The 12,064-nt window shown below is 42.8% G+C and overlaps 1 protein-coding gene and 1 long non-coding RNA gene across 2 annotated transcripts; one reads left to right on the forward strand and one right to left on the reverse strand.

Annotated features, from left to right (window-relative positions):
* Positions 1-989: 989 nt before the first annotated feature.
* Positions 990-10,037, reverse strand: LOC116690006 (uncharacterized). The gene is made up of 3 exons (XR_004332129.1): positions 9,909-10,037; positions 8,047-8,050; positions 990-1,000 (listed from the first exon to the last, which is right to left on the reverse strand). It is a non-coding gene; the product is annotated as an uncharacterized LOC116690006 (long non-coding RNA).
* Positions 10,038-10,517: 480 nt separating this feature from the next.
* aplnra (apelin receptor a) lies at positions 10,518-12,064 on the forward strand. The gene has a single exon (XM_032516697.1). The coding sequence runs from the start codon at positions 10,713-10,715 to the stop codon at positions 11,799-11,801; it is 1,089 nt and encodes a 362-aa protein (XP_032372588.1). The 5' UTR covers positions 10,518-10,712; the 3' UTR covers positions 11,802-12,064.

Consider the following 12,064-nt stretch of genomic DNA (forward strand, 5'->3'; position numbering starts at 1 on the left):
GTAAGAGAGCAGGTTTGGGCTTGCCCTCTCAGTCCTAATCCTAAAGTCCCTCAGGGTTGTACCCACCTCAATCATCTGTTAAAAAGCACTCAGTTTCCATGATACTCAGGAAAACAGGTACATAGTTTCCTCCAAGTTCTCCTCAATTTACAAATGAAATACCTCAAACTTCCACTAACACTGAAATGTAACATGAAGTGTCATCTTTCGGGAGGGACCTGTAGATCAAGGGTCACTCACAGGGGCACCCGTCGTTAATGAAGACATACCACACTAAACAAAGACCAACAAAGGCAGGAAGGGTAGAGCTGTTGAACCCTACACCCATTGCATCAATCGTGTACATAGTGTCAGGGCAGTACGATGGGTAAAGCTGAATGTTTTTTCCTGTTTAGTATTCCCACTCAGGGGATGGGGTCCCCTGAGTGGGGTCTACAGTGTAATGTAAACAGACTCAAATCATGGCTGTGATGTGGATGTTTAGACATCAGAAATGTAAAGGTGTTAATACACAGTTGTGGGAGGCTGCTTATTGGATGGAGGCCTTTGTCACACTTTGTTCTTCTTGGCTGCAATGAACGAAGACATTGGTTAAACACAGGAGGCAGGGTCCTGGTTTTAAGCCATAATGGTGCACACTTCCGAAAAATCCTTCCCCAAAAGAATTCATAGTATTGCACATGAGTATGTAAAGTAGTTGTATAATGTATGAATAGTCTAGTTTTGGAAGACTCCCAGAGTTGCTAATCTGCTTGTAGACTTTTAGCCTTCACATGGAGACACAGTATAAATTTTGTGTGATCAGTTGCCCATCAAAATAAATGAAACTCAACAGTGTTGCTCAATTGTTTTGTGAATGTGGCTGGTTGTCACTAGTGGACAGAAAAGATCATATTTCGAGATGGTTCTTCCAGATTTTTCAGTGATTTTACATCCATATGGAAGCCGTGTATATAACGACGTAACAGCAAAGATTTGTGTGGAGGAATAAGATCAAATCCTGTTTCCTACCCAGGTCAGCATTAGTCACAGCTTTTCCACCTATTCCTTACGCTGTACTGATTCATGAGCAGTATCACATTTTGATACTATATCTGGACTCTATATATGGACGGTTGTCACTTTTGACTAATGTTAAACTAAGTGTAGAGAGTATTTTTGTGGTGATTAGCAGTAGATCAAAGCAAGGACACTGTTGGGGTGGGAGAGATGTGGTCTGCAGCTGTTTGTTTCAGCTAAATCCTAGCTGGACGAGTCGTGCTGCCAGTCAACACATATACTGGCATCATGGCCACCGAGGTCATCCTGGTAGCTCAAAGGATTAGGCCGCACTCTGTATCACAAGTATGGATCTAAATTATGAACAGGCCATAGCTTTTTTTCTGCCACTCTCGCCTGTTTCGGGGTCTAAAAAGGTGTTCTTACAAAGGTTTGAAGTGCATTCTCTATTCACATAATAATGCATAATGCATAATATTGAAAGAGGTCTTACTGAATCCCTCAGCTGTGTTTTAAAGCCCTCAATCCTTGAGCGAGATGAAGTGCAACAACATGTGTTGAGTCCCGAGCATGTAGATCAACCCATTTTAGAGGCTGAAATCGTGCTGCGCTTTGTCCAAATATTTTCTTTGCGTCCCAGCTTCTTTTTGGAGGCACTTAGCCTTCCCACACAGGGCTCAGAAGAGTGACACGTGGCTTTGACATTGACTTTAGGCCTGTTTTGGGATCGTTAAAGGCCAATTTGTCAGCATTCAACACAGGGTAGACAGTGAGATGTGTTTCAAGGGGCCTCACATCTGGACCTTTTGTGTTTTAACAGTGTCCCGCTTCCTCTTTTAGAAACCTGAAGTACGTGTATAATGGGAAGGCCACGTTCCACAGCCAGTTGGTCTTGTTTCATTAGCCCGCTCTGGCCCCTGACTTTCATTCAAACACTGCCTATCCCTGCTGGCCCAATCCTACCCTTCTTCCTCCAGTCTCATTCTGGGATCACAATCATCAGTTGTAATGAGTTGATGTAATTATCAGCTGCTCTTGAAAGGAAAATAATAGTTTTATTGAAGGGCAAGCCTTGCAGAGTGACAACATGAGTTGTACAGAAAGCAGAGATGAAGGGACGGCGAGACGAAGCCAAGGTCTGGACTGGCAATCAGACACTGCAAGGGCAGCTTGATTAAAGGAAATGGACTGAGTGGAAACTTTGAATGGGGGTTTCTTTAGTGTTTTTGGCCTGTGTGGGTGACAGTGACAGCAAAACAGATGCTGAAACAATTAGGGCAAGTCAGAGGATGTTTTTACTCCCACTCTGACCCCCAACCTTTCCTCTCGCCTTGTGATTGCACATCAAAGTTGTCGACGTGTTAAAGTTGATTTTATTGTTAGTCTCCTTAAAGCAGTTGTCAGCTTTTAAAGGAGCTGTAGCTTGTGGCGGCAGACCAGCTCAGAACAGACAGCCTCAGATTAGATCAGTCCCTGCAAAGCCACAATGTCGAGGGGTGGGATCTACTCGGGCACAAATACACAGTGTCAGGTCCTAAAATTTGTTTTAAAATATGATTGTCCTTCCTCATTTTATGTTGTATTCATGCATTTGTCATCCCAAAAACCACTTTCAGTTTGAGACTAATTACAAGATAACGGAACATTGAATGTGCCAGCCTTTTCTGATGTAATTATTTCCAGAAAAACTGCAAAACAAAATGTAAATTAATGCAGGTTTCCATTCACTACTGTTATGCGAATATTAGGAGTTGGGTTAGTAAACAGTTGCTGGCATTTTGTTTTAATTTTAAAAACTTTACAAGGCTGGGAAAAAGTTTTTTGAAATTTTTAACATTGGATAAAAAACACTCCTTATTTTTTAAAGCACAGTTTCTCTGTTTGCTGTAAAGTCAGTTGTACAGTATCTATGCTACCATTTGCCCTTTATAAGTGACTGGTTATACCAGACCAAGTAGGCTGTGTTTATCAAACTCCACAAGCGTGCAGGTCATTTCTAAGATTTTTTGGGGGGCATTTTATTTGTGAGGACAAGGGGAGAGAGAAGGTGAATGACATGCAAAGGGCCGGTGCGCGCTCTACCAGATGAGCTACCCAGGCACCCGCGTGTATCTCATTTCTTTTGAATTAAAACAACATTTAATTTATAAGCTTGTGTAAAGATTTTCCACTTGACCCACTTGATAGTGATGTAGTGTCAGCAGCACTTGACATGGATATAATATGCAGACGATGCACTGTCAAGGCGAACACACACACACACACACACACACATATACACACACACACACACACACACACACACACACACACACACACACACACACACACACACACACACCCTATGGTTTGTTTGCTCTGAGCAGGGGGAGGGCTGGCCTCGTCTCAGAGGTGACTGATTTACAGTTTGTTGCTGTCTGTCAAACAGCTGACAGATGGGGAAAACAGTGCTGCCTCCGCCACACTGTCGCCTTTCTGAAGATCCTTTGCAGTTTCCCCAGTGGCAAGAATGTTAAGGACAACTTCTTAAGTTTGATGAGAAGGTTAACAGCAACCATAAACGTGTAACAGTAGAGCATTCACTTTATTGTTTTGTACCTGTGATGACCATTGAATCTGCTAAATCTCCTTTTAAAGGATATTCAGACACTCAAACCAAACTATTCCTACATGGTACATAAACAGCTTCTTAGCTCCAAGGTTTTTTCATTTAAACTGTTGGAAAAACATTGTCTTATTTGGTGCTGAAATAGGAACAAAATGTAACAGTGCTTGTCTGTGATGAAATGTCATGTTGATTATAAATATTCTGAGATATAAATAGTCTAGGTATTCCTGACATGCTCATAGTGTGGGAGCTAACTTGCTTGGTTTTTCTAAAAGGCTCCAGTGTTGGGACACTCAGAACTTGCCATTTACAGTAACTGCCATAAACCTGTTTGTGCTGATTTTGCCATGCTGCATGGCGCACATTGAAGGCCTTTAAATCCCGTAAAAAGTAATTTCGGTGTAAAAAAAACAAAACAATTAAAGCCCACTGATGTCTGTCTGAGATTTGAGTTTATGGTTTTACTCACCAAGCATTTTTGTCAGAGACTCCGTTCTGGTCTTTCTCAGTACCAGTCAGGTCTGTGACGGCTCTTTCATTCCTGTACTGAAGGAAACGATCCAATAACGGACAAAAGTTCCACTCAGACTTTAAATAAAAAGTCTGCGACACACATGGTTTTCACATGGGCTCCTGTTTGGTCTTTCACTATGACTTCTCATAGCAAGAACAGGATTTGGGTTTCTGTGTCTTTAGTTTAAAGGAAAACAGACAAAAATCATTCTGCCACTTATTATTGATTATGAGATCCAGACATTTCCTGTCACTTCAGAATGAATCTCCTCGTTGAACAATTAAGAATGAGCATCCAACGTTAAAGAAACAGCCAGGTTATCTTAAAAGCAGGCCAGGTAATTGATTTTGAACATCATATCAGCCCTCCAGTAGAATGGGAATGTGGATGGAGAGACTAATTTCCTCCTAATTGAGCCACAGGCTTTTTGTTTTCTCAGGAGATTTTAGACCAAATGGAGTCAGATTCCCGCAGATCTCCTGGGATGATGGGAGGGCCGGGTTGAAATCTGGCTGAGCCGGGAGATCCCAGCAGTCCCCCTGGCTCCTAATCCCTGTTATTAACTCTACTACACAGAGAGAACTGGCCTGCCTGCCACTACCCTCTCATCAACCCTGTCCTTTGTCCCTTTCTGTCTTCCCTCACATCCTCTCTTTCATTAGACTCATCTCCCGCTTCTTTATTTTCTCCTGTCATTGTTTCCTACGGTTTCTACAGGATTTCCTTCCTGATCTTCCCCATGAGTGCAGGTGAGACATAAATCTCAAGTGTTCACATGTACACTTCATTTTTTTATGTACGAAATTACTTGTCTGATAAAAATAATTCCTTTGTGAAGTGAATGGAAAACTGACAAGATAAGAGGAGTTATCGTCCTCGATATTTTCACATCACCACCATTCTGATCTATTTTTACAACTCAACACAAAATAATATTTATACTATCATTCAATCACGCAATTTCTCAAATAAACAGAGCAACTTTATGCAGCTATAAAACAAATGTCTGACAGAAGCATCTTAGTGGGAGAGGACAAACTGGCCTATTTTAACACATCCTGTGGTTCTTGCTGTTTTGTCCATTGACAAACATACATTCACAGTGTACTGTGGAGAGAGAAAGAGAGAGAGAGAGAGAGAGAGAGAGAGAGAGAGAGAGAAAGAGGATGGACCCAGGGGTGGCCCAGAGTCCTGAGAAGGGAGAGGGGAAACACCTTGTGACCTCCTTGTTCCTGACCAAGCTACTGGATGAGACAACAAGGATGGACGAGCAGAGATCAGCGATGAACAGCTGCAGGGATTTGAGCTTGCAATCGGTTGTTGTTGACTTACATTTCACATCATGATTACCTGTTTAAAACTGGTGCATTCATGAAGAGTTTAAAACAAACATTCTCATTAGGAGGGGAGAGTGTCAGACAAGTAAAAGTGTTATATAAGCAGTGGCTCAAATGTAATTTTTGTGTGTGTGTGTGTGTGTGTGTGTGTGTGTGTGTGTGTGTGTGTGTGTGTGTGTGTGTGTGTGTGTGTGTTTGTGTGTGTGTGTGTGTGTGTGTGTGTGTGTTTATTTCTTGGCAGACGTGCAATAAGGAAGGTAGATAAGTCATAAATAAACAGTCAGGATTTTGTCTCTCGCGGCAACAGAAGTAATCAGCTTGCAAACGTTGCTGTAGTTTGGCTCTGGCCGGGCCATGTTTGGGTTTTGATACGGATGTCAAACCAAACTGTCTCCCAGACACAGACAGCACGACTTCTGCTGCAGATAAAGCCGCCGCTCCTTTTGAGCTATCTTAGAAAAAAAATTCCTTTGACAAACGTAAATGTCTAGTTCACTGACACTGAATAAACGTTAAAATAAATTAATCTGGAGGGATTTACTGCACTTCTTCATTCTGCAGCATCAAAAACAAAGGAAGCAACAAGCATTAAAGTTCGCCACCGATTCAGCATTGTCGATTTCACAATGGACAAAAAAGTATCACAATTAATCAGAACCAGAGATGACATCTTTTTTTATTTTTCTTCCTTGTCAAAACTTGGCGCCTTCAGTAACCATAATGCAACTCGGCAGCTGACACTGATTTTCCATAGAGATCTGAGATTCGGGTGTATTATGCTAGTTGAGGCTAATTTGGTCTTGAACCACTAGCCTCAAGCAGAGATGAGGAGTTGGCTACAGAGTTCTGGCGAGCACTCTTCTTTCTAACAGCACATTTCAAATTGACACTGACTCAAGTGACATCACATGAGGCAGCAAAAGCCACACAGTACAAGTTTTTTCCAAATATCCTGTAGCACTCCTCAACACCTATGAAAAGATTTGATGTGTAAAGTCGGTGAAGTTCCCCTTTAAGGGAACGGTTTCTTGTGACTCTGCAAAAAGTAATAAGGGAAAAGGCTGGGCAGAAAACAGAGAGGGTTGGGAGAGCAGCAGAAGGTAATCTACCCTTTTCTCATCCAAGATTTATATTTTCTTTTAATCTTCTAAGATTTATTGCAAAATTCTTTTAACAAATGTACGTAAAAATAGCATTTCTATGTGCCACAGGTCAAAAAGGTGCATTTGGTCATATGCAGTGGACAACAACATAGTCATAATTTTAGCAGTCGGTGAATTTGTAAAAAAGTTTGTTCCTGAAAAATATTATGGTTTAGTTATTAACACTGAAAACTGTTGTACCAATTGTGTGCTGTTGTATTATAGAAATAGGAATACAGTATAGTATTTTTTCCTCTTAGTCAAGGTGTAGGTGAAACGTCTGCCCACTCCAATAATTTGTCAACGGTCCCTAAACTATGTACCAACAATAGTACAGCAGACAGTACAGTAAAAAAAATCCCCAAAACTCTAAACAAGAGACATAATAGTCCAGTCTTCCTGATAACAAAAAATAATTAACATCCATTGTTTTAACCTAATCTGGGATACATGATGACATGTTAAAAAGCACTCTTACTACAGGTGCATTGCTCATCAGGAGAAAATTGCTTAGAGCGCCAAAAATGAAACAATAGGGCAGCCATATCAGCGCAAACATTTCCAATGATTGGGTGGAGTTCACTTATCAGCTCAATGCTGAGGTCCAGATTAGGCAGATGTGGAGAAAAGATATAGCTGTTTGTGATATAGCTGACCTCAAGCTTAAGGGTTTAATGAGGCACATACAGCACAGCACAATGCGCTCTGGAAGTTATTTACAGAACTTTCCATTTCACACTATGACAATATGTTTCATCTTTGTGCTTTCTTGTGTTGTTTCATTTCTTATTGCACTGAAACTGCACACAGGCAGAAGCAAATTGTCACACAGGAGTAGCGGACACACAGAAAACCTGCACGCTGACAAGATGCTCTGCCGATTAGCAAACCCCCTTAGCGGGAGCTGTGCCCTCGCACATCTGAGGGTGTGGCACTGGCTCCACGGCACAGGAGTGAGACCTCGTCTCATGTAGCAGAGTCGGCACTTAGCAGGCCGACGCGAAATGTACAGTGCTATGGCTCACAGCTAGTTATAAGATTGAATGGAAACGCAAATCTCGGTCCAATGGGAATAATTAATTTTATTCCACATAGTGGAACATAAAGTGTTTTTTAGCAGGGACTGTGTGCACTTAGGGACCAACATTGTCTCTGAAATGACACCACAGTGTGAGCTTGACCCCCTGTGGCCCTGGTCCCCGGGTGTCTCAGCATGATTTGTGGGGCCTGGGGTCTGCTGTATTAGCCACAAATCAAGGAAGAGAGAGGGGGATATGTGTGCTGCCATCAATTTTTACACTTCAAACAAACCCCAAGTCCCAGATTACACCTTCAATCACTTATCTCCCCCTCTGACCAGAATGAAGCTGACTTTACGGCCAATGCAAAAGACCCCCAAGTCGCCTGTCAATTCACTCCAGTGAACTTGGTAAAAAGAAATATCACACAACTCGCTCTTTTCAGAAGAATATCAGCTGCTACAAATCCTGTGATAGCAGCACCTTTAAATTGAATGGCTGCATCAATAATACCCTTGACCAAATAAGAAGCTAATGTTCAGCGTGAGACAGAAGCAGTCACATCACAGCAGCAGGGTCATTACAGCAGCAGATCAAAAGCAGTCACAGCAGTGGCAGGGACACGTGTGGTCCAGACATAAGAGAGAAAACACTGTGACACAATGCAGCTATTGGTGGCAAGGTAGCAATGGTGATATAAGATGAAAAGGAAATATGACAGAAAATAAAACCATCCCGTAACTTCTGGTCAAAACATGGCATTTTCATAGTTTATTTGTATTTTCTTTTGAAAGTAAATCCTCCTTTAAAGCTCATGATCATCTTCCCACCCCTCTAAAAAAATGACCTAAGGATCAGCAGCAGGACTTTATCTTGGCACCTATAAAAGCTCTGATTAACAAGTGAGGAGGTCTTCTGAAGATATCCAAGACGTTGGTCTAATCTGACCATCTGTTTCTTATCTACTTGCCTTTATTTTTTAAATTTACTAATTTATTTGTCTAAGGGATACCGGGCCTGCAAGCAGCAGGCAACCAATCCTCTCCCTGGGGAATGAGGTAGAGGTGGGACCTGTGTGTGTGTGGTGTGGGGTGTGTGTGGTGTGTGTGTGTGTTGTGTTTTGTGTGTTTGTGGTGTTGTGTGTGTGTGGGTGTGTGTGTTGTGTGTGGTGTGTGTTCTTGGCAAATGGCAATAGATAAGTCATAAATAAGTCAGGATTTTGTTTCTCTCGGCACAACAGTAATCAGCTTGCAACTACTTCCTGTGGTAGTGGGGCTCTGGCCGGGCCATGTTTGGGTTTTGATGTGGATGTCAAATCCACTCTTTGTTTCACTGAAGGCAATTCACTTAAGCTGGCTAAGAGTATCATTGCAGGTCTAAAAATAGGCAAACATATCCATATGTTCATACATAACCTATTCCGTGAGCTGATTGAATCAATCTGTAGTTTAGCTGATGTTTGCGCTGTAAAGTTACATTTCCACAATGTAAAATTGTTTCTTTCGGTTGGATGTTAACAATCTTTTTCTCAACTTTCCTAATTTTTTGTGGCAGGGTGTTTTATTGTTGGAAAACCCTAGTTTTAAAAGGCTATACAGATCATATAATTTTCTAATTTCTTGCCTTGGAAATTGCACTGCATTAACTCCCATCAGTAAGTGATGGAATCGGCAGTTAAATGAACATGTATTAACCAACAGGCTCAATGAAAAGGGCATAGAAATGGACATTGTTAGCACAATGATGGTGTCAATGTGAGGTTTCCTTTTGTTTTGGTTTCAAACCGGTGATGTTTGCTTGTCCTTTTATCATGGAAATAAATCCCCAGACTTGAGAATTGAATTCACACATCGCCTGAGCTGCCCGCTGACGTTTAATCTAATCTTCAAACAGATTGCAATTCACTGTCGATCTAATCACGCTGTCATTTCAAGGCAAATCACATAACTGGTAATATTCCTGATGTAGTGAGTTTGGCTGCAACACATTTCATTTTGATATTATATAGCCTATGTACCTCATTCCTGAGCGAGTAATTGTATGTTTTGAGCTCAGATAACTATATTTTGCAAGCACATGAAATTACGCTGGCGACAAAATGAGAGACCAAATGTGACGCATCTGACAGTCTGCATTTTTAATTAACGTCCGTTTAATACAGTGATTGTGATGTAAAACGAGATGAGATGAATGTCCAGACCTGTTCCGCACATGAGCTAAATCCACCGTTTCTAACAAAATCGCAGATAAATTAATGCAAGGCTGAAATGCATAGAAACAATATTTCACCAGAAAAGTGGAGGGCGGCAGCTGGTGCCACCTGACCAACAGGTCTGCATCTGTCCGCTTTGTTTATGTGATCCCATTTATTTAGTGACGGACAAAAACTGATCCACTGTGTGATGAATATCATTATTAGCATATTGTTATAGCCTGTTATTAGAACTTGCTCACGCTCGCCAATTAAATCTCTTCCGTACAAAACCAAACTATGTTGTAAGAAAAAATATGTAACTATATAAAAGGAATTGACTGATTAACTGCTTGATTGATTGATTGACGTAAGCTACCTTGTAAATGGCCTATCAGATATAATTATTTCAAGACGCCAATGTGGCATCGTGTCTCGACAAATTATTAGCATTTGAGAAGTTGAATTGAATCGGTCATTGCGGACTATTTGCCTTCTCCTGAAAATTATTTAAAGACGGTTATTAATTTTGCATGGTGTGAAAACATTCGTAATGAAGGTTTGAGCTGCCTGCTCGGGGCAGAGGGATGGGCCCCACCAGAAGAGGTGAGAGAGGAGGAGGTGGAGGGCTGAGAGATTGGGGGGGTTGTCCTGGGAGGGAACCAGGGGTGTGGAGGGCTGAGTTTAAAAAGGCAGACAGCGTCAACACTCACTCACTCTCTCACACAATCTGCCCTCCTGCAACTCCCAGCAGCAGTCAGCTCAGCAGAGCCTACAGCTCCTTTGATTCTCTCTATTTTTGCTTTAATTTACATCAGAAGCCTTGGAACTGTACAAAATTTCTTTTTTTCTGAAAAAGGAAGGGATACTTTTTTTTTGTTAAAGATCTTCTCTACTGCAGCATGGAGATCACTACTGCGGAATATGTTGATAACTATGACTACTATGATGACAATGAGACTGCACAATGTGACTTCTCAGAGTGGGAGCCCTCTTACTCTCTCATCCCGGTCCTCTACATGCTCATCTTCATCCTGGGCCTGTCAGGTAACGGCGTGGTCATCTTTACTGTCTGGAGATCCAAATCAAAACGTCGGGCTGCAGATGTCTACATAGGAAATCTGGCCATTGCAGACCTCACCTTTGTTATAACCCTGCCTCTGTGGGCTGTGTACACAGCTCTGGGCTACCACTGGCCCTTTGGTGTGGCTCTGTGCAAGATCAGCAGCTACGTTGTTCTGGTCAACATGTACGCCAGTGTTTTCTGCCTTACCTGCCTGAGCTTTGACCGCTACCTGGCCATTGTGCACTCACTGTCAAGCAGCAGGCTGCGCTCTCGGGGCACCATGCTGGCCTCTTTGGGTGCCATTTGGTTCCTGTCCGGCCTGCTGGCTGTGCCAACGCTGCTCTTCCGCACCACAGTGAACGACCAAAACAGCAACCGGACCACGTGTGCCATGGACTTCAGCTTGGTGACCATGAACCAGAGGCACGAGTACCTCTGGATTGCTGGGCTCAGCCTGTCCTCCTCTGCCTTGGGGTTTCTCCTACCTTTCTTGGCCATGACCATCTTCTACTGCTTCATCGGCTGCACCGTCACACGCCACTTCAACAACTTGCGCAAGGAGGACCAGAAGAAGAAGCGGCTGCTGAAGATCATCACCACACTGGTGGTGGTGTTTGCCATCTGCTGGACTCCATTCCACGTCCTAAAGAGCATGGACGCCCTCTCCTACCTGAACCTGGCTCCCAACTTCTGTGGCTTCCTGCGCTTCCTGCTGCTGGCTCACCCCTACGCTACCTGCCTGGCCTATGTCAACAGCTGCCTCAATCCCTTCTTGTATGCCTTCTTTGACCTGCGCTTTCGTTCCCAATGTCTGTGCCTGCTCAACCTGAAGAAGGCTATGCATGGCCAGATGAGCTCAATGTCATCCACACTCAGCGCCCAGACTCAGAAGTCAGAGATTCAGTCTCTTGCCACCAAGGTGTAGAGGCTAAAAGGAAAGGTGGAGTGGGGCTGCGGGTTGGCTCCAGCTGTAACCACTGGAACACATGTAAAAAAGACTTCATGTGTCCATTGTTCAAAGCTGGTAAGCTGAGGTGATAAACTTTCACTGCTCACAGTCATGAATTCCATAATAAGTTCCTCCTATTCTACAGCGCGAGATGGGGATGCTCTGTATGTTGTGTGGACTTGAAGCCCGGAGCCAGCTGGCTGAACTCTTGAGCTGCTTTGTTCCTCAAATTCTCCGAG

The sequence above is a fragment of the Etheostoma spectabile genome, chromosome 5 (assembly GCF_008692095.1).
Source record: "Etheostoma spectabile isolate EspeVRDwgs_2016 chromosome 5, UIUC_Espe_1.0, whole genome shotgun sequence".
NCBI lineage: Eukaryota > Metazoa > Chordata > Actinopteri > Perciformes > Percidae > Etheostoma > Etheostoma spectabile.

Excerpts from the sequence above, each read along its gene's own strand:
- aplnra (XM_032516697.1), top strand. The coding sequence starts at position 10,713 with ATGGAGATCACTACTGCGGAATATGTTGATAACTATGACTACTATGAT.